This window comes from Camarhynchus parvulus, chromosome 10, assembly GCF_901933205.1.
Source record: "Camarhynchus parvulus chromosome 10, STF_HiC, whole genome shotgun sequence".
NCBI classification, from domain to species: Eukaryota; Metazoa; Chordata; class Aves; order Passeriformes; family Thraupidae; genus Camarhynchus; species Camarhynchus parvulus.
The window spans coordinates 10,918,408-10,940,094 of NC_044580.1; the positions used below are offsets into that span (position 1 = coordinate 10,918,408).

A 21,687-nucleotide genomic window follows, 5' to 3' on the forward strand; every position below is an offset into this window, starting at 1 on the left:
TATAGAATAAAGAGAGCACAAAATATCTTTCAGTGTAGTTCTCAGTGATGAGATATTTACCTTCCGTTTAGCTGACAGCTTTTAAACGAACCTCTACCCTTGCCTACTGCACAAAGAAAAAAAAAACCAATAAAATATCTGACAACATTTATTGCATTACATCTAATGGCTCATTAATATAATGACACTTCCTTATTATGGAATAAGTTAGTATCATTGTCAAACCAGTGCTCTCTACAGACAGAATGTGTTCTCAGAAATTGTTTTTTTTTTTAATAAAAATTAAGAATAGCAGTATTTTAAAGCAAAAAAGCCTACTTTTCTGAATCAACCAGAGGCATTATTATTGGATTTTATTAACACATACAAAATTATTAGGGTATACAAATGTGTTTCTTTTTTTTGACACAGTGAAAACTAAATAAATGGGCATTACATTTGTTTACATCACATTTTGTTTCAAAAAACCAGTTAATGATTAAACAAAGAGGTTTATATATATATGTATATATATATGTATAAAAAAAAGAGCTTGAAATAGCTGGATAACAAATAATTGATTTATACTATCAAAAGGCTGGGAGCAATTGTGTCTCCTGTGATTGTGCCCTTAGCTTTCAAACTATGACCCCCACTGATATGAGTTTCTACTAAAAATCCAAAGAAAACAACAATGAAAAACCTCAACAAAACAAACACCACTCTACTCGCCCCAAAAAAACCAAAACACCGATTCCCCCAGAACACAAAACCTCAAAGAAATGGCACAATGTTCCGCAGGCTAATATTTTTTTCCTGACGGCTTCAAGCACAAATGGATTATTTTAAATATCACATAAACCTACAGTAAATTAAAAAAATAGAAGATTACTTTACAGAACGCATGGAAACCATTTCTAGTGAGCACAAACATTTACAACTGTGTCATGTTTTTTTCCTTGCATAACCCATACTCACACACAAACCAGTTTTCAAAAGAATTGGTGAAATAATCAGTCCACATTTGTTTCTTTTATACAATATGAAATGGTTACAATACCATAGTATTTTTTAGAATAAGTTAAACATCAAGACATATGGCAATAGCATTGTACTATTCTTTCTACATACATATCAAATCCTGAATTTCAGTCTATTTTTATTCAGTCACAAAAATGAATAAAGACTAAGATCCAGTTATACTGGAAAACTAGGCTAGTTCTAGAAACCACAAATACTGTAAGCACTTTGGTATAATATGTACAGATTGTGCTGTCAATGTCATGCTTGCATACTAGAATTGATCAACAGAATTCCACTGGTGGAATAAAGTAAAAAAGGGACTGTAAAAGACTTGCTTTCTTATTTCTTTTCCTCTTTGCAAATGATTGAAAAAGGACACACCACAAGTACACACACAGCATTTGTATGATGTGACTACAAATTAAATATTAAAGTGTTTTTAAATACAATGCAAGGCCAGTCTTCTTAAGTGCATAGAATGTAATGCAGAATACTGTTAATTACTGGGGCAACCTCAAAGATATGAAACATTTTAACAGATATTGAACAAAGTTCTTATTAAAAGAGGTGTGAATGAGAATAAGCATTCTTCCATTGTTACAAAGATCAACACATGTTATCCCCCACTGGTAAGAGAAAATAACTGCTGCATCAAAGATGTATCTATCTACTGCATCCATTTAATCACTTTCTCTCAGAGGCTTAGAACTGCACCCTCAAACTCCTAAGAAGTTTGGATATTTGGTTGGGGATTTTTTCCTTTTTTTTTTCCCCTCCTATTTTTAACAAAACTTCTCTTTCTGAAAGTAGAACTCAAAAAGTGCATTTTAAATTAAAGGGCTTACTTTCCCCCTTATTTTATGGATGCATTTGCAACAGTTTAGAAATTTTAGCTTAACCTATTAATTCTTTCTACCACTACAATTTATCAGAATGTCTCAGATTTATTCAGGCTATTCTGCCAACAAGTTAAATAGCCCCTTTTCCTGCAAAGCAAATGGTATTAAATTCTAAGAAATCCAAAATACTGTAATATTTACTGAAGTGAAATGCAAACTTAAAGAGTAAGGACTGCAGGATTTTCAGAAGATTTGGACTTTATGCAGTTTTCCCAAATTTGTATTTTCTCCTTTGGATTTTGGGATATAGTTAGGTACATATACTCTGTCCCACTAACACTGCAAGTCAGCTTCAGACTAAGGTCTCAGGAATTAAATGGTAGCCTCAAAATTCTCAATCCAACCAGAGGAAACTCATCCCAATCATTACTCATTTCTTACACAACACAACAATCCATTTAACATGTAAACACAAGCAATGATGGTTCTCATTTGAAGCTCCTATTGTGGCAAGTAATACTTCACAGGTATCAGAAACACTTAAATTAATGTCTCCCTACTACCCCCCTTTCTAAGATGTCTTCTTTTCCTCACAGAAGTTTTAGCTGTTCAACATCAAACAATTGCACAAAAACTACAGCACCAAGCTTTGCTAACTGAAACTGCTGGAGAGCACACAGGAGAAAAGAATTTGACTGTGGTTGTTGAGTGAGCTAGAAGTCAAATGAGCTTAAATAAAACTAATGTTAACACATTCCTTAATTGAAATGATTAATTCTTAGCAGAAATAAATTAGATCAGTCTGATCTTACTGTAAGCTAGTTGGTGACCCAGCCAGACTTTTGTGCAGATTGGGGTTTTGACTGTGCCTGTTCCGACTGCGAACAGATGAAAACATTGTGTTGCAACCTGGGATTTTGCATTTGTGGAGCTGGCGGAGATGCACAGTTTTGTAATGAGCCCTGAAAGTTCCTTTATTACTGTATGTTTTCTGACATATGTGACAAGTTATTGGCAAACTGGAAGGCAAGTTTATAAAGTTTTGATTAGCTTTCTCAATTAGAGAACAGTCTTGGTAGAGTTCATCATTGGGCATTAGGCTGGGTCCTTCACAGCTTTCATCACTATCATCCAAGGGCATGGTGCATATCTCACTTCCTCCGTCAGAATCCCAAGAAGAATGAGCACTGCTCTCAGATTTAACGCTGGAAGTAGTGCTTAGATCCAGAACAGCTCCATCATTTAATGGATCGTATCCATAACTCTCAGAACAGGGTTCTGCAATTTTGCTCATTGGAAAAATGTAGCTGCCTGTTCTGTTCACTCCTTTGAAGATTACAGAAGTACGTCCAACGTGTTGTTTTAAAGAGACATCTTGGCAAAACTCCTTAGCCATGTCTTTCAAGAGGTATGTTGCATTGAAATGGTTGTTGAATTCCAGTGTATCTTTAGTCAGAAGTTTATGATGAAGATTTAGGTTTGAACTATGTCTAGAAGAACAAAGACAAGCTTAGCAAGAAAGTGTTTCACCTCACTTAGCAGCTGTTTCACAATGACTTTAAACAAAAACATGGAAAATCAATATTTAGTAGCATGCATGACTTGTATACTTCAGATTTGACCAACTACCACACACGGACAATTTACACATGTGACTGGGTTTCTGAACTTGCTTGCACTGGCATATATCAGATTCTATGTAAGAACTCTACAACAATCAATGTTTCAGATTCTCACTTGCTTTGGGGGTAGCTGTCTGCTCTGCTAGATCCAGTGCTAAGCCTAATAGAGGTGGAGGCAGACTAAAAACCTGTAAACTGAACTGAGATCAGAGAATGGACCAAGGTGGGTAAGAAACAAGATTCTTTCCCAATGGACAAAGCAGGAAAGGATTGACACTTGAGTTTGCAAAAAATGTTGATGACCCCATGTACTCTAACCATGTCCAGGATGCAGCTGTACACATCAGTACAGAGCCTTTTCTTGACAGGAGTTTCCTTGAAAAAGGAAAATTGAAATATATGCAACTTGCAGTTTTCAAATGGGCACCTCTGGGTTCAGTTTAAAACCACTAAAACATACAGAATCACTGTTCCTCACTGAATATTTTTAATCAGCTCACTGGGAACTTACAGGCTCTGTCTAGAAGGCTGAAGGTATTATTGTCATACTGGTAAAACATCTGTCTTTCTTCTTGCCATCATGGTTTAAACAGAGCCATGAATTGTTCAAAAAGGCACAGAAATATTTAGCACTTGTAGTCATGCTACTCTATGTTAATGTCTAGAAACTTCTGTGAAGTTGTTACAAATAACTATTGTTTTGTACAAAGCTTGTGAAATGACTTCTGAACTCGCTTGCCTTTTTTTTTTTAACCCATCTTCCAAAAGCACCTATGTGAAAACTTATCTCAACATATTGGTGTGGGAAGGAATTTGTGGCATGTGAATGCAAATCTTACTGCTGGCCTTCTTTCCTGTGGCCCATATCGCAATTCCAGTGGAGAGGAATTCACATCTGGAAAGATGCAGGCAGCAGGGTATGAAGCCCTGCCAGCAGCAGATGAATCTGCACATCTCAGATGCAGAGGCCAGTCCTCAGAGACCAGCTCATCCTCTCTCTGGATTGCATCAGCTGGCTCCAGCACTCCTAGCAGATTACAGACAATCTAAACCTCGTGTCACTCTCAACTACTATCCAGGCATGCTTCCTGCAGCCAAAAGCTGCTCTAACACCGCTGCACACTTGGAAAACTTGTAACACTTCAATAGGTTAGTTACCTATCACTGACTGCTTCAGATACATTACTGATGGTCAACAACAAAGCTTCGTCACTTGTTGCTCAGTTTATGTGCATAATAGGCTGAAATAAAATAATTACAGCAATACAGTACTGAAATGAGCATTAAACTGAATCAAGCTCATGCTTTAGTTTAGAAATTAGTATTTAATCTCACAGAAAAGCACTACTAATGTGGATAAACACCAGATTCTGTTAGTTTGACTACCATCGCATAAGGTTAATTTTGGGCTGACAAAGACTAATCTTGCTTTTCTTATGGGCTTTTTCTCACCAGTCTGTTCCAAATCCTTGAGTAAAGAAAGGACAAGGGCATGTGAAGATTCCTAAATTGATCTCATTGCTTTTTCTTTAAAAACATTGTATACATTAAAATATACGTGAAAGTACATATTAAACATGTAAGTCCACACATGCATCTACTGGAAAATTGCTGAATTCATACCCTTATGGCTTTCCCTTTATGTACTAAAGTATTCTTTCAGCTACTGCAGTCTTCATCAGTTATGAAATTTTCATGGCTTTATTTAATACCTTGTAGTCTTGTGGAAAGGAAATGTTTCTTTCAATGGATTTTCATTTCAAGAACGTTCTGATAAGTTATCATACCTGTTATACGAGGATACACAGAAAATATTTGTAGGCTCCATTCCTCAAACACTCATTTTAATTTCAAATTAGGCTCCATTGTGATGGTAAAATAAATACAATTTTGTTTATAATTTTCTTACCTGTCTCGACTTCTACGAGAAGGGAAAGCAGCATTACAGCCCTCAACTGTGCAAATATGCATTTCTTTGAGATGTACATTTTTGAAATGCATTTTTACACTGTAAGGGTTTTTAAAAGTCTTCTTACAGATGTCACAATGAAAGCGGCTTTCTTCCTTCTGAATCCCTAGTGCATGTTGACTGACATGATCCATATCTTTAGAGTCTTCAAAACAAGGAATGGCAGCACCCCTGTTTGACAAAGTGCTGAAAAAGCCCCCGGTCAGCAAGTGGTGTTGCAATTCAGGGCAGTCATTTTTAGGAATCCCGTGCTTTGACTGCTCTTTAATATACATGGGGGGTTCAGTCATTGGTTTTATAACATCACTGTGGTGGTGTTTTGGATCTTCATACATTATCTCATGGGAAACTATTTTTAATGGTTGGTTTTCTTCTGGTTTAACCTCTTTCTCACAGTGTTGCAATTCATTCTCAGAGATATCCTCGATGTATTTGTTATTTGGTGCAAAGACAGATTCAAAATACTTTGGGCCCTCTACCCCAGAGAGAGATTTCCATGAATTACCTGAATGGGGGTGCTTTTCCACCCTGTCGGTCACCCGCTTCTCTATCTTATGCTCACAGGTCTCAAGCTCTCCATCGCTTACCCCCTGCAGGCGTGACTCATCTTCAGAGCTGGCAACATCGCTACTTTCATTGGGTGTCTCAACAGCTTCTTTCTCTATCTTAATGGGCATACTGGACTTACGAGACTTCTTCTTGGGGAGCATGTCAAATGGCAATTCATTGGAAACAAGCTGCTCTGGTATGGACGAAGAAACAAGAGGCAGAGAAGGAAGAGTACCTGGAGTATTGGCAAGCTCAGCTGGTGTGACTGGACTACGGTAGAAAGGAAGAACAGGCTGTACTGTCTTCAGGTTTGGAAAGAGGACACCATTATGTCCAATACTGGAAAATCCAGCCTGGCCTTTGGAATCTGTACAAGAGCTGGCATAGCTGGAAATAGTTCTGCTATCTGGAGTTAAAATTGTGAATTCTGTCCTTTTACTATCTCCAGGTCCAGCAATGGTCAAACCATTTCTTAGATCCTTATCCCTGTTATTTCTGTTCATTGGCATATGGAGTCTGGGGTTAGGATTCGCACTATGACGATTTCGACTACGCAAAGAGCTGAACACCATATTGCAGCCCTCAATGGTGCATTTGTGCTTTATCTTCAGATGAACAGCATTGTAATGTATTTTCAAAGTACCTTTATCATAAAATGTTTTTTCACATGCAGTGCAGAAGACACGCCCTTTCCTAGGCCCAGCATTTTTTTCAACAGATTTCATTTTGTTTTCTGGAGATAGTGCTGTCATTTCAAGCTTGGCTGCTGTATTGTGTGAACTGGAATCACTTAAAAGGGCATCATCTTCTGTTTTAGTGATATCTGGACCATTTATGCTCCTCTCATTTTCCACTTGAAATGGTGCAGAACTAGAAGTTAAGAAACTGCTTTCAGAAAATGGTATCTGAAGATCTTGTTTGGTTTCGTTGCTATGCTCTTGACCTTGCTCAATCAAATGTCTTTCTGGTGGTGAACCTATCAAAGGTGGAGGCACTGGGCTGAAAAACTGAAACGGCAGCATGAAAGCCATGTTATTTACAAGATTCTCAAAAGGATGAATGTTGGTGGGACTCATTTTGTCCAAGGAAGCAGAAAAATTAGGACTGTGTGGGTTGCAGCTCTCAATGAATGCCCTAATATCCAAATTGGCAGTTGGTGGTGGTATTATGATCGACTGCCCTTCTTTCTCTTGAATTGCCATTAACTCTACAATGGACTTCGTTTCTCCAAAGCGAAGGAACTGCTGCAAAGTAGCCAGTTCTTCTTCAGTGGTCATTATGCTCCAGTGATCCAGCACCTTTCCTGAAGCATCCTAAAGCCAAAAATATTAAAATGAGTTAGACATTAGTTAAGGCAAACAAAAAATACTTCCCCTCAAATCTCTAATGTTTTTCAGGGACTAAAATTCATTCTCTAGCAAAAATTAAAAACATTCAATTTAATGAGATTAATGTGAATTCTGTGATAATTCCTTGCAAATTTTATCACATTGGTCATATTACTTCTTCCTGAACTGACAGTAATACTTTCCAATATACTATTTTTTTCACAAAAATTAAGACACGTTATTTGAACAACAGATAGTATCCTGTAAGTACAGACAGGAGAGATGGAGCAATCAGACCAAAATTTAGCTCCTCATTTAAGTCAAGTATTCTTTCATTGCAAGTTTAATAATCTTCCAAGCAACTAAGATCAGAGAACAAATGAACCTATATTGATCTATTGCCAGTTTTCACAGAGCACAGCTGTAATTACACTAGTGTTGGAGTTCTTTCAAACTCTAGCTATGCCTAACTTTTCCCAATAACTACAATAAATATTTTATCACAGAACATGTATTTGATGGCCTACTGAGATTTTTCACAGTGCATGTAAGAGTTTCTAAGACGATGAAGAACGTAACATTATAAATTTTTCATGTGATAGAGGTTCAAGGTAATTGATTCCATATTTTTAATCCTAACACTAAAAAGCAAGATTATCAAGACCATTAAATATTGATTCATGTCATAATGTAAGATCATAATGTTACTTTACATAAAAGGTAACTTCCACAGCAGCAAGGACTAACATCAGTGTAAGCACATAAGGCCAAATACACTCTGGCTGCTGCTCCAGTAAGGTCGATAGCACTACCAGAGATTAATATTGTCCCTGGTGTTTTAAATAATGGTAAGTTTATTTCTTGATGTATTATTCTGCTGTATAAAAGCAAACTCACTGTTTAAATAATACTGGAACAACTTCTAAAGCCTTTACTTTGATACACTACCAGTAACTTTTGATTTTTATTTTTGCTTACCTTTGTTGTTAGATTTGAGCAAGTAGAAAGATTTCAATTAAGTCCAACTAAAAAAAGAGACCAATCACCAGAAATCCACCCTTTCTTTTCAGGCATTAAGCTCGTACATGTCTATTACTGCCTTTCAGATGTGCCACGCTCTTAACACTGTGAACCACTGAGAAAACTAAGATAGAAAACTACTTCACTGTCATATTTCTATTTTAAAAGCACCACTAAATACCTGTAGCACATATCCACGTATATAATCTTGCAGTGTCCAATCCAGAGCATGGAGAATCTGTATCACCTCTTCCTGCTTCAGAACACTGAAAAGCCGATCGAGCAGAATTTTAAGGCGCACAGGAATGGCTTGGGTTCCGTACAACATGAGGCTACTGATATCAAAGACAACATTGGATTGAACTATTTCTACTTGGCTTGATGGGTAGAGGTTTGGAATCCTTAGTTTGCTCAGGGCTGTAAATAAAAATCACAAAACGTAAATAAGCTTGAGTCCCGAGAAAGAGAAAATGAAATGCAACTAATATTGGGGTGGGGGGTGAGGAGTGACACAAAAAGCATGTAACAGTTATGAGGATCGTAAATGGTTTTCTATAGATTGTAAAAACAAATATTACCATGTGCTACCCATCCATGCCGGCATTGGTCACATTGTCGCTGATTTATTTTCCCAGGTTTGAAACACTGACAACTACAGTTCACGAGAGTGCACCGGATAGCCTAGAGATCAATGGAAAGCATGATAGGTAATATATGAGCACTGTTCAGAGCGTGCAGATTATACATCCACAGTACCCCCATAAAATCCACATGAAGACAGAATTAACATACCAACACAGACCTATCAATGTGCAATGTAAATAATCCAGGCAAAGCCTGAGTTATACAAGTCACCAGCAAAAACACTACAGTAAAATGGAAGCAGAATATTGAACAGTATACATAGCAACACTTCTGTGGATTTACTTAGGCTGAAGCACCTTCATAACAATTATTGTTATAAATTATGTACTCATCTAAGCTATGATCCTCATGTATGATCACTTTCTCAGGAAGGTTTGAAAACAAAGCTGTACAGAGGAAAGATCCCCTCTCGCAGTTTTGCTGGCACTCCATACTGCAATATAGCAAATTCTAATGAGCTCTGCACAGATGCCATGCCCTACACACTCAGAATTCACATGGAATATTTGTATTCTGTCAAAGACAAAGGAGTTCATCAATGCTCCTCAGTGACAAAGTTCACCAAAAAGTACTCCAAAGTCTCCAAACTCTTCAAAGTCTAAACAATCACATTTTGAAAGCAAAAGAGAGCACACAGAACACCAGTTGCACTGTTCAATTTGTACATCACTTTAGTCTCACCAAGGTCATCTATAATGCAAATCAAATTAGTATTCAGATGTCCCTAATCAATGGGGTGATACAAACTTGCTTCCTGGAATATATGATTTCTTCTGTATGTGCCCATCTGCTGGAGAAGGCAAACAGACAACTTGAAGGTCCTAGTTAAAGCTCCAGAGGGATTTGCTACAGAGCAAAGCTTTTGCAGAATTCTGCACTGCTTGAATCTGGCACTGAGAATAGTTCCTGCATAAACAGAATATTTATTGAGGGAAGGAAAGCAAAGAAATTGATGTGCAGAATATCTTCACTGAAATAATAAAGAAAAAGAGTTCATGCAATTGTAAAATGTTGGCATTTTTCTTCTTTTAAATTAATGTTTCCTCTCCTAAGGTTTTATGCAAAATGGGGACTTCCACTCCTCAAAATACCCATAGGAAAGTAAGATAAGATTTGAAGAAAAACTGAAATGTTGCATTCCCGCACTGGCACTTCAGGAAACAGAGAAGGAAGCCTGATTGTCTGAAAACTTGCTATGAAAGATGGATGCAAGAAACATTTGAACTCAAAAGTACATGGCAGAAAGTTAATTTCACTGAGATTTGCAATGGGCATTTCTTTATACTTACAGCCTCTGGCTGACTCAGGGCAGAAGAGGACACTGCATATAAAACATATAAACAAGCATGTTCATGACATTTGGATGTCTGGTACTTCACAGTAATGGATTTGGAGTGAGATTTTAAAAATCTCAGTATCCGGCTTATCCGGGAGTTGCCTTACATGCACATCTCCAAACTGCAGTGACTTGATGCTGAGGTTTGCCTCTATTTGAAGAATTGGAACAAGTGGCAACAGGGCTCTTCAAATCTCTGAATCACTTTGCCTTTAATCTTTTAAAGGAGCTGTTGCAAAATCCTGTGTTCTTGAGAAAAGCTCTTGCTCCTCATAAAGTCATAAAATACACATCAATACCCTATGCAGTATTGCTTCATTTTAATGGAGGATGTATTTTCTCTTAGATCCTAAAACACTTCCATATAACAATAAAACGCCATAAATTTCTTATGGAAAGGTTGGGGGGAGAAAAGGTGTAGTTGACTGTGGATTCATTTCTACCACAAGATATCAAACAATAATGCAGATTGAGTCTTCTGCCTCTCTCCATACATAATATTCTGTGACTTGCCTGGACTGACGCCTTTCCACAGGCAACCCTGCTAGGTTCAGTAAGGTGCAGCGCATTCCATAAACGCATCTTTTACATTCCCTTCAGACAAAATTACAAAAGAGTACTTCCTTTTTCTGCAAGAAGTAGCAGAAATCTGCACAATGAAAAAAGCTGTCATGATGATAAGTTAATTGAGGTTTTCAAAATTTTTTTCATTCCTTTTCCTTTGGACATGTTCCACAAATCACTGACCTTTAAAACTACTTTTTCTATTTAATTTGTGTACTTGGACAAGAAAGATACACCACATCAAATTTTGCATTTCATAGCTTTCTGTAAGAGTCTTCTTCTATATGGTACACGTATTTATTTTGCTTTCCTGTGTATATGTAGAAGACTGCACATGCCAAAACAGGAACAAGTAAAAAGAGGGCATTTTGTTTCACATATATGAAAGCAGCTGTTACAAAGGGAGTAGAGTTCCCCCTCTATTCCAAATATTGAACTGAAGCTCTCTCAAGTCACATTATTGCTTCTGGAAACTAGAAGGAGTTAGCTTGCATCCTGGTGCATATCAAAGGTGCACCCTTGAATGGGGGATCTGTGCTGACTTAAATTACTTGAAAGAATCCCTGAAAAGAAACAACTGATTTTTCAGGTTTTTAGCATTGCACTCCATTTGTGCTTGTCACAGTCCATGTCTCCTAAAGCTTTTCTAGCAACATTTATAATCATATATATAGACACAGAATATATAACAAAGCAAAATCAACTTCTGAAATAATCAGTGAATAACAATTAATTGTCACTGTTCAACTTCAAAAGGTATTTGTAAAATATGCACCTTGATTATCTTCCAAATTAACACATATCAGATTTTATTGAAAATAAATTTAGCAATACTTCATGAAAACAATACCCTTGTCTTTTGCCCGTTAATCCTGTTGTCCTTAATAGCCTCTTCTAAGGTACTGTAATTATATCAAGGCTTTTAATAAGCTTTATTTTCCCAACAAGTGGAATGTACACACAATTTCATTCTGCAGAACAAAGAAATAACTTTGTCTATTGCATAGATGCAAAACTTGAAAATTATAATTAAAGGATTGGAAATGTAGAAGGAAATTACAGTGGAAATTTTTTAAAGTGCAACCCTTTCATTCCAATCATTATTTATTTCATTTCATTTTCTAGAAACAGAAGGCAGATGGTCTAAAAAACTAAATCTTATGCTATCATCAAGGATCTTGGTATTGCTTTCCAGTCACTCTCTCCTTCACAAATGGATCTTTCCTAATCCATTAGCAGACCTACTTTCTTAATTCATTTAAAAAATAGAGTTGAAAAGACTGATCAAAATGTTCTGTGGTTTTACCAGCATGACCGTGGGAATCTGAATGCTGAACTTTAAATAAAAATGATCCCTCATTACAAGACAGACATTAACCATTGAACTGGTCACTGAAAAGCATCTGACTACTAATCACTGCATCTTAACGTGTGCTGCCTGAAAGTCACGCCTGCTCACATCCTTTTTTTGCCAGATATTGATGTGGCTTCAATTATGCTTCAAAAGTTACTGAATGTTTCTTTGCAACCCACTCACAGCCCTCAGAGCTAAGGAAAAGCCCAGGCTAATGGGACATACTCATGCTGATTCTGGGTATATAATCAGGCTTCATTTCACAAAGCAAGTTTGAGGAAGTCTCCCGGGATCTATGCTTACTTGCAACATACAACAGGTTTAAAAAAAAGCAGCAAGACAAGAAGGGCACGATAAGTGTATCCAATCTCATTCAGTGTTAAGAGGGTTCTGGTTTGACAGCACTTTGGCTTGGGAAATAAATTAAGAAGCAAGGAAATATTGAAGACCTTGTCAGGACCGAGTTGGTGATCTGTGCTCATGCTGCTAAGCTGCTCTGGGTGTCTGCATGCAGCAAGGGCTGCAAGTGCAGACACCAGTAACATGGAAGAGCAAGTCCCACATTACCCTGGTGCTATTTAACCACAGAAATGCACAGGATAGCACCTTCACTTCTGGCACTTTCTGGCATTTAAGAAAAACCCTTGTCTTTTTGCACTAAGTTTCTCCCCACTTTAAAAACTGCTGCTTTTTTTCAAGCCACTGCCATCACATCAAGAGCTTGAGAGCTTCCCTGCTCTGCTACAAGGATTACCGACAAAATGGTGTCATTGATGCCAGAGTACAGGAATACATTTTGCAGGCAGGGCTTAGAAATTTTTATCAGTTTAAAATGCAAGTTTGAAGAAGGAAGAGGAGCTAAATGAAACAAATACACGAGAGAAACTTTCATTAGATGAGCTATAGCAGATACTGCTTTCCTTGCCCTCTCTCGAGGGTTTCTAGCAACAAGCTGCATCTCCTACGGCCATCTCATCATCATCAGTGGTAATCCCACTGAATATGTGTAAGCCACCATGGTATGTGCTCTGGTGGGCACTAATCCTATAGGAAAGAAGTGGGACAAATGCCATATATGCAGAATAGACCCATAGTGGCTCCACAGTAACAACATTTGTGGAGAAAGGCATGATTTACAGTGGGGGAAGAAATAAAATTAAACATGGGACATATGTCTGGTTATTTGGAAGTATTTTCTTGCTTGCTCCTTGTAAAATATTTGCAAAGGAAGTAAAGGGACAGAGACCTTTCCATCTCTTAAATTGAAAGTACAGCCAGAGCTACCTCAAAGGCTAAATCCAAATCAGCGTGCACCTTTCACAGAGAACAGTAACTATAAATGAGTGCAAAGTTGCCCTTCTGGTCCATATTTTTTTCTTCCCAGTTTTTATTATAACCCACCAGCTTTCTTGTGTTTGCAGAGTTTAAATAAGTTCCTTTTTCCTCACTGAGTTACACTTGATTACTTTTGTGCTTGAATCTTTTGCACAATCACTGAAAGCAGAGACAAATCAAAAATCCCTTATCATAAGCAGCTCTCTCAGTGCCATCCTTTTTCACACAATACAATGAGCAAAGCTTTGCTTTGTCCATTGTTTGTCAGGCAACTTCTGCCACTTTCCCTTGGGATATATTCTGCTGATAAATAACACAGTCTGTCAGTTTTGTCATGATTTAAAACAAGTTCTCAATTTACATTTTGTTCACCTTACTTTCACTATATCACAATCCAGCTTACCCATATCGGACTAATATCTGGGGTTTTATCCATCCCACATGTATTTGTATCCCCCCATCCACTCTATAGTGCATATTTAGTCCTTGTGTCTGTTCTTCCTGCAGACAGACTTCAGTTTTCAACACACTGTTGAGTTCTCCGTAGTTTACTGGAACTAAAATATATGCCAGTGTGTTTCACATACAATTAAAAAATGTGCTGGGCTGCTCTAGATGGTGGAAGCACTTGTTGAAGACATAGCCCAACAATTAGGCATGAAATGCATGTTGATATTAAATCTGTTAGATTAAGCACCTTGTACCTCTAATTGTTCCTTTAAAGTTTCAATGTACTGCCAGCTTAGAAAGGCTGTGAATCCCATCTGCCTGTGGAGACCATTAGCAGGGCCCCTGCAGCATCTTCAAGGAAAGGCTCTGGGCCATTTTCTTCTTCCTGACATGCTCACTTCAAAGAGGTAACAAGATGCCTGGAGGATGGACAGAATATGGAAGCCCTGTGCTGCCTGTAAGGGGAGCTGGGATGACACACTGGGAATGGGGAAAGGCAAGAACAGTGCACTGCAGCACACTGATATGCACAGGTCTGACAGCAAGGCCCACCTGAGAGTTACTCTGCACAAAGACTTGGCCCATGCTACAACTTGCACGTGTTCAGCTCAGGATTGTGGTGGCTCCTTCTGTCATGTCTTTAAAGTCCTGGAAAGTTCCTCAACACCACAGCACAGAAACACTGCCTGCCTTTCACAGTCTGAGCCCCCAAAACAAAGGGATTTCCATTCAAGTACATTTCCACCTAATCCACTACACTTGCTTAATGCAAGCTCTATTATTTCTATACTAAAGCTTAGAAATATTTAAAATAAATAATTACACAAAAATTATTAAAATAAGAAAAATGTCCTTATAAGATTTCTAATTATATTGGACTGAATGCACACATTACTTTCACAGTCTTATATCAAAAACCTGTTTCTTACAATGTAACAGCTGCTGTTAATACTTATTTAATAAACATAAGTAACAAAAAATAACTTTCCTAAAAAGCAAACCAGCTCTGCAGCCTGTTGTATCCAGAAAACATATCAGATATCTTCTGTATTTTGAGCTTTTAATTAAGTAGAGAAAAGTTTTACATAGATGTGACAGAGTAAAGAGCTGCCCAAATAGCTCTAACCTCCTCCATTCAGACACATTAAAAATTCTGGCCTGAGATGATTCATATGACAAACTTCTTATAAGTAAAATAATTTAGGAAAATTGTCTCCTGCTTAAGAGACCGATTAGGAGACAGATGGGAAAGGTGGAGGTGGGCCATAATTTGCTTTTTATAGTGCCACTAAACACAAAGTTACACTCACAGCTCAGTTCCTAATCTGACAATGGCTCCTTGGTAATCTGGCTGGTTTTCATTCACACCAACCATTTATTCCTACCAAGCTTAGGAGGTGCAAGAACATTTGAAATGTCCAGACAAAAAGCTTTTGTTTCAGAGGCCAACCATTGATTTAGAAGTTGATCTTACCCTATTCTACTGAAAATTTTGGCTGGTGTAGCTACCACTCAACTCCCACTACCCCGTTCTGTGGAAGAATTATGTTATGATTTTTATTCTGGAAGTACACAAAGGCCACAAGCTGAATACATTTTCTAGATAAGACAATGGAATACAACCCATTAATTATCTGGATCCTTATGTATATATCCATACTGTTTATTTGGGGTCAGATACCAAAACCTGACCTCCTTTTAAACATCCACAGCCTAAGACGACACATAATCAGGATATTTACAACCCTGAGCCTGCAGCAAATTGCATTACTCCATTACCCTCCCCCTCAGTGGGACTGAACAAAACAATTTTTGGCCTAGAATTTGACCAAATCTCTCTTGTGGGGGCAACTGAGCACTTTAAATTGAGAATGTTTAATTGTCCTTTTAATAATTGACTAAAATGTCCTCAAAAAACAGACAAAAATGTGAGGACAGTGAATGAGCTCAGTAAGATAGAAGTGAAATTAGACAATACCTTCACAGGATGGCACCACTCTGTCAAAGCAACCTTTCTTGCGGATTTAAAAGACAGTCCACATGTCACCACTTCATTAAAAATTTTTGATATGTGAGAAGAGTCCTAGGAGTGAGGAGCTGAGACAAGAGACTGAGCTGACACTCCTCACAACCCAGGGCCGGCTGGGGCCCCGTGGCAGCTCTCATGGCAGAGGGAGAGGAGCTCGGGGCAGCCCGGGCACTGCGGCAGGCAAGGAAGCACAAGGAGCTGCTTCTGAGAGAGGCAGCCACGCTGCAAGGCCAGGCTTTAATCACAGCATAACTTGTGGGATGAAAATCACTCCTCATGCATGTCACTTACCCTACAGGGCCCCTTAGGGCAACTCTTGTTAATGGCACTGTCAAAATAATTATAAAGAGAGAAGAATTCGCGTGTGTGTGTGTATGTGAGCGTGAGCACACACACTCGAGTGCTACTCTAAACAAAAAGCACCGGACAGTAGAACTTCATTTTGCCATTCAGCAGCATGGCTGTAGATAGACTGGCTTATGCTGCAATTAATCTCACTTGTTAACAACAGGTAAGTGCTGACAGACAGCTTGGTCCACCTCAGGGACATAGGCAGAGCCTCTTTTACAGTTTAGTTTGGAAATGAAAACAAGAAATACAAATTGAGGAAGGAAAAACCATCATGCTGTCGTTATCTTAGAGTTATTTACTTTTGATTCTGAAACAGACTGCGACGCTACAGTTCCCACAGCATACCTGCCCTAGCCTGCATAGGTCAGAAACATTTTGCTGGTATTAAGCAGTGTATCTATCACAAGATACTAAAGTAATGTCCCCTTTTAATAAATTTAAGGGAAAAATCGTTCTTATTAGTGCATTTCAAAGATAAGTAACAGATTGCTGCATATTGATGTGAAAAACTGGTCAGACTTTAGGGGTAAAGGTGAGTCACTGGACAGAAAGGGTGTGAAATTTTATGCAATAAAGCTACTTAATCTAACAAGTAAGTTGTGTACATACTGCTTATCCATACTGACATGCTAAGCATGCCACACTAAATGCTGAAGCTACAGATCTAGCCACGAACTGCAGATGAATTAAATATTTAACTCCAAGCCCTGTGCTAGCAAGAAGTGTTATTAACACAAATGCACAAGTATCAGAGAAATGAGGAATATTAGAATATATCAATTTCAAGGCCTTTAAAATATGTCTTTAACTCTTCATGTGTTTTATAAAATGGTGCATGTGTGCAATGTGGATGAGTTAATGTTCTAAAGACAATCCTAAATTTTTCAGCTCCTCGCACCGCTGCTTAAGTCTCAAAGCCATAAAATATACATGCTTAAAATCTCTTCCTTTTTCCTGTTACGGACTGAATACAGGGATTAAAGAATAAAAGTGAAATAACAGCTCTCTGAAATATTTAGTGTTACACAATTCCATTTAATGCAATTTCATAAATTTTAAACCCAAACACTATTTGTACACATACACGATATTATCTATGGTGCTACAGTTATGCAATATTTTACGCAACAGTGTAGCTCCATTGGTAATTTCACAATTTAAAATTCAGTATTCCTTTTTATTGAACACAGGTGAGGAAATTTTCACCTGGCTTTCAGACATCAGTTTCTCTCACATGAAAAAATACCTATTTTTCATTGATCATCTTTTATATTTGAAATTTGAAGTTAAAAAATAGCATTTTTTTCCTCCTTTGTTTAAATTCTCTAATGATTTTAAAGTGTGGAATGAAATATTGTTCTTTTTACTAAAATTACTGAAGTCGGTTAAAAACTGCCACTTTTGCTCATTCCCTCAATAATATTTTTTTGAGTCTCAATACTGAAATTTCAATCTCTAGGATTTTTTTAAATGACAGCAAAAAAATAATAAGAAATAAAAACTAAAAAGAAGACAGGCAATGACATTTGCTGTAAAACTTCAACTGTAGCATCTGCTAGGACAAAACCTGCTCGTTTCCAGCACATAGGAACTGTGAGAGTTACTGCACCACTGAAGCCAGAAAGGACAGGAGATGACCCAGAGGGCAAAATCAATTTTTATCCCTTACTTTTGGTGGATATTTCATGGAATAATGAATTCTAGATCCATACCTAAACTTCAGCTCAAATCTGCATTAAAAATGTTTGCTAAATGCCAAATCATCCCAAAATGCTTTTAGAGCACGTACCTGGAACAAAAGCTGCAATCTAAACCAAAACAAGAACATTTCTACTTTTATCAGAGGTGTATTTAGCATCATTGTAAGGAAGTCTTTATTACTGCAAACCAAATAATTCACTGGCTTGTTGGATTGGAAATGGAATGACACGCTCAATATGTAGGAACAGATCTTTTAACAGTATCACAAACAGACACGGAAGCTGGAAGTCAAGACATTTGGTATCAAAAGGCCAAAGCTCACCTCAGACTTAGGAGGCAGAAGTTCAAAGAAAAACCCGTGAAGTGACCCGATATTTGTAATAATTTCTCCTATTTCTGTGAAGATTCAGCTCTCCCAAATGTTTGTATATGTTTGCAGATACCATTATTCTTAGGGTTCTGAATAGGTGGCAGATGGTTCAGTAGTTCAAAGAATAAACAGATAACTACTTTTAAGAAATCAATCAAGCAAAAGTCTATATAATATATTAAGTATAACAAAAATGTATTTTCCATAAGATTAGTTTTTTTTTTACGTGTTCACTTATTGTTAAAAGTCTGATAAAGCTGCAAACGGCTCAAAATTCTAACGCTTAATTCAAACAGAATTGCACAATTACACTGATAATTAAAAAAAACCCTATCAGCATATAATGGTAAATAATCTAGTTCAATATCTAATACGTTCTTCATAAGTCCATATTTTTCCCTTTTCTGTAAAAGGAGCAATTAGAAAGGTATTCTTCAGTGTATATTGTTCTAATCACTAGAACAAAGCAAACCAACACGCACTGTTGTTAGCAGTTAAAATAATGATGGACCCACTTTGCCCCATGACCTGGAGTGGAGTGAGACTCCCCCACCTCCCACTCCTCTAGCACTGAGAGGTGAGCCACAATTTCACTGTTTTAAAACCAAAGGACAGAAACAGAAACTCTTGTCTAACATAAAGCTTGCATATCTTACAACAAACTGCACTTATTTTCCAAAAAGATGTTAAAAATAGAAGCATATGATCTTTTCCCACCTAGAATTGTATCCTGACAATTAAAGACTATTAGCTGGCATCCCTTTTAACCGTCAAACTCAGACAGTGGCAGTTCTATAGCCACAAAGAGAAGCAGTAAATGAGAAGAACATGTTACTACACTGCATTTGAGAAAGTTTGGCTCCAAGCTATGCACTGATTAATATCAGATCTCCTTCTTTACTTGCCTCTTGACAATCTTGTCACATCTGGCTGACAAATCCTTACAAGCTTATCCAAACCAAGGCAGCCCAGATCATGCTCCGGGAGTAGCTTGAAGGAAGCGGCAACACCAGCCATGTACTGATGTGCCATCATGAAACTAATGAAGCTGACTTCACTTGCAGACTGCAGGAACACGAAGAAACACAACATGCCCCAAGGTTTTGCAACATAACGCAGAGTTAGCTCACCAAAAGATAAGACAAACAATCAGCTCCTGAGGTTCAAGAAGCCAAGTAGTTACATGAATTACAAAAATTTATATGGAATTGCTTGAACAACAATCTAAACTAAACGAGCACAATAAAATCCAACTTCAGATCAGATGTGAAAACTGTTAAATGCCTTTCAAACAATGATTTGTTTTAAATTAAAACAAAACTAGTTTATTTTATTTTCTCTCTCCCACATCCCCAAAACACCAGAATGTTGCCTGGCTCCCAGGTTATTCAAACTGAAAAATATCTAAAAATGAAAAGGGGGAAAAAAAAAGAAAAGAAAAGGAAAGAGGAAAAAAGTGTCGCTTTTTATCCATAGGATTTTACAGAGGGATAAACCACAGCCTGTGTATATCAGTAGTCCTCCCCTGGGTTCGTGATCTGCCCTCTCGTCATTTTTAAACCAAGAATTCGTTACACAGACAACTGGAAATATTTGACCAATTAATAAACCAGAAAGTAAAATGCTGCATCTTAAACACATCTAACAAAACCTCATTATGTATGAGCTAACAATTAAACCATGTTTATTTTTCTATGTGATGAAAAAAATCCAAATAAATAAATGAAATGCATCACAAGACACTTAACTGGCACAATATATTTAAAAACCCAGACCCCCCTACTCTCTCTCATACTTAAACCCACCCACCTCCTCCCCCCCACCCTGGCTCCCCCCGACTAAAACACAAACAGACTGATCCTAAGAAAATAATTGCTTGCCTTACTCTCTGGATGCTAAATAGTCAAAAATAAACTGTACATAAAGGGCATACATTACACTCCACTTTAGTGGTAATTTCTAAAGAACTTCGTAGTGAAATTACATTGTTGTCTGCTCTCTAGTGCATTTATACGTCATGATAATGATAATGTATCTGGTTAAAGCACTTGACTCAAAACACATCTGAGTCACAAATCACAGATTTTACTGCTATTAATGCATATTGAGGACTTGTACAATTAAACATTGTCAAGTATTTATGATTTACATGCTACTACTTCAGTTGGAAAACAATTACACAAGTGATGGCTCTGCTGCTTATAATCAGCCTGCAATTCTGCATTACTTACTGTAGAACAGGAAAGTCACACAGTTGTTTACAGTGAACAGCAGAAAGAAAAGACAGATTATTTTTTTACAGAAACTAGTTTGCTACTTTTACAGTATTTTTTCATAATTAAGAAATAGAGAGCACAGCTCCCTACAGCTCTCATCCCCATTGTTCATTACCCAAAACAACACCATTGCAACATTTTTTATATCTCCACAGTGCATAGCCACAAGTAAAAGTTGCACAGTAAAAACATACATTCATAGAGAACTGCAAAGAACTTTCCTTACCTCAGACATTCTTACTGTGCTTATGTTTCCAGAGCTATAAAACAGTTTCCCATTCCCTCAGTGAGTTGTACAAAGAAGTACTGGAAACACTCCTGCCTGTACAAGTACTAAGGCAGAACCATCACACGCCTCTTTACTCTTGTCTGACTCTGAGCACCTCAAGGTCTGATGTATGCTCAGGCTGTGCACAGGGGAGTGAAATAAGATCCTCCCCCTTGGTGTTCTCCAGACCTACAGTACGAAGTTGTGTCTGCCTCTCACCTCTGCAGCCAGCTCTCACCTCGCTGCCCCGGAGTGCTGTGCTCCAGCGCGCTCCTCAGTCGCAGGGCAGTCCCCTCACAGCTGGCTTGGAGAGGGCATGACACTCATCTTTCACAGAGATTTGATCAAAAGGAGTCACGGAGGCTTGAGGCGCTCCTAATGCAGTGCGAGGAGATTCTACCTCTGCTCTGGCAGCCTAAGTAATGCATTAAATCAATGCAGCTGACCTAGGGCCTATTACAATTTTTTTTTCTTCTTCTCGGAGTGCACAACTATCTGCAAATAAGCTATGAGGTACTTACGAGTAAAATTACTTATTTTTAGCGTCAGTGTTGTTTTTCAAATTGCAGCTGCTGCAGGTTTTATTTTTTCTTTTTAAACATTTGCAGGTCAAAGGTTCTGTGAGTGGGGTGTGTATTTTTTAAAGTTAAAACATTTCCCCTTATCAACTGACTTTTGA

The 21,687-nt window shown here is 37.7% G+C and overlaps 1 protein-coding gene across 3 annotated transcripts; it reads right to left on the reverse strand.

The window, feature by feature from the left end:
• Positions 1 to 99: 99 nt before the first annotated feature.
• Positions 100 to 21,410, reverse strand: BNC1 (basonuclin 1). 3 transcript variants are annotated; one of them, XM_030955667.1, is made up of 5 exons: positions 21,247 to 21,410; positions 8,908 to 9,010; positions 8,511 to 8,746; positions 5,373 to 7,294; positions 100 to 3,331 (listed from the first exon to the last, which is right to left on the reverse strand). In XM_030955667.1, exons 3-5 carry the CDS (start codon positions 8,655 to 8,657, stop codon positions 2,650 to 2,652), a joined length of 2,751 nt encoding a protein of 916 aa, XP_030811527.1. In that variant the 5' UTR covers positions 8,658 to 8,746; positions 8,908 to 9,010; positions 21,247 to 21,410; the 3' UTR covers positions 100 to 2,649. The 3 variants fall into 3 exon arrangements, with proteins under 3 accessions (XP_030811527.1, XP_030811526.1, XP_030811525.1); XM_030955666.1 differs by having other exon boundaries at positions 21,228 to 21,410; XM_030955665.1 differs by lacking the exon at positions 21,247 to 21,410 and adding an exon at positions 20,967 to 21,217.
• Between the last annotated feature and the right edge of the window lie 277 nt (positions 21,411 to 21,687).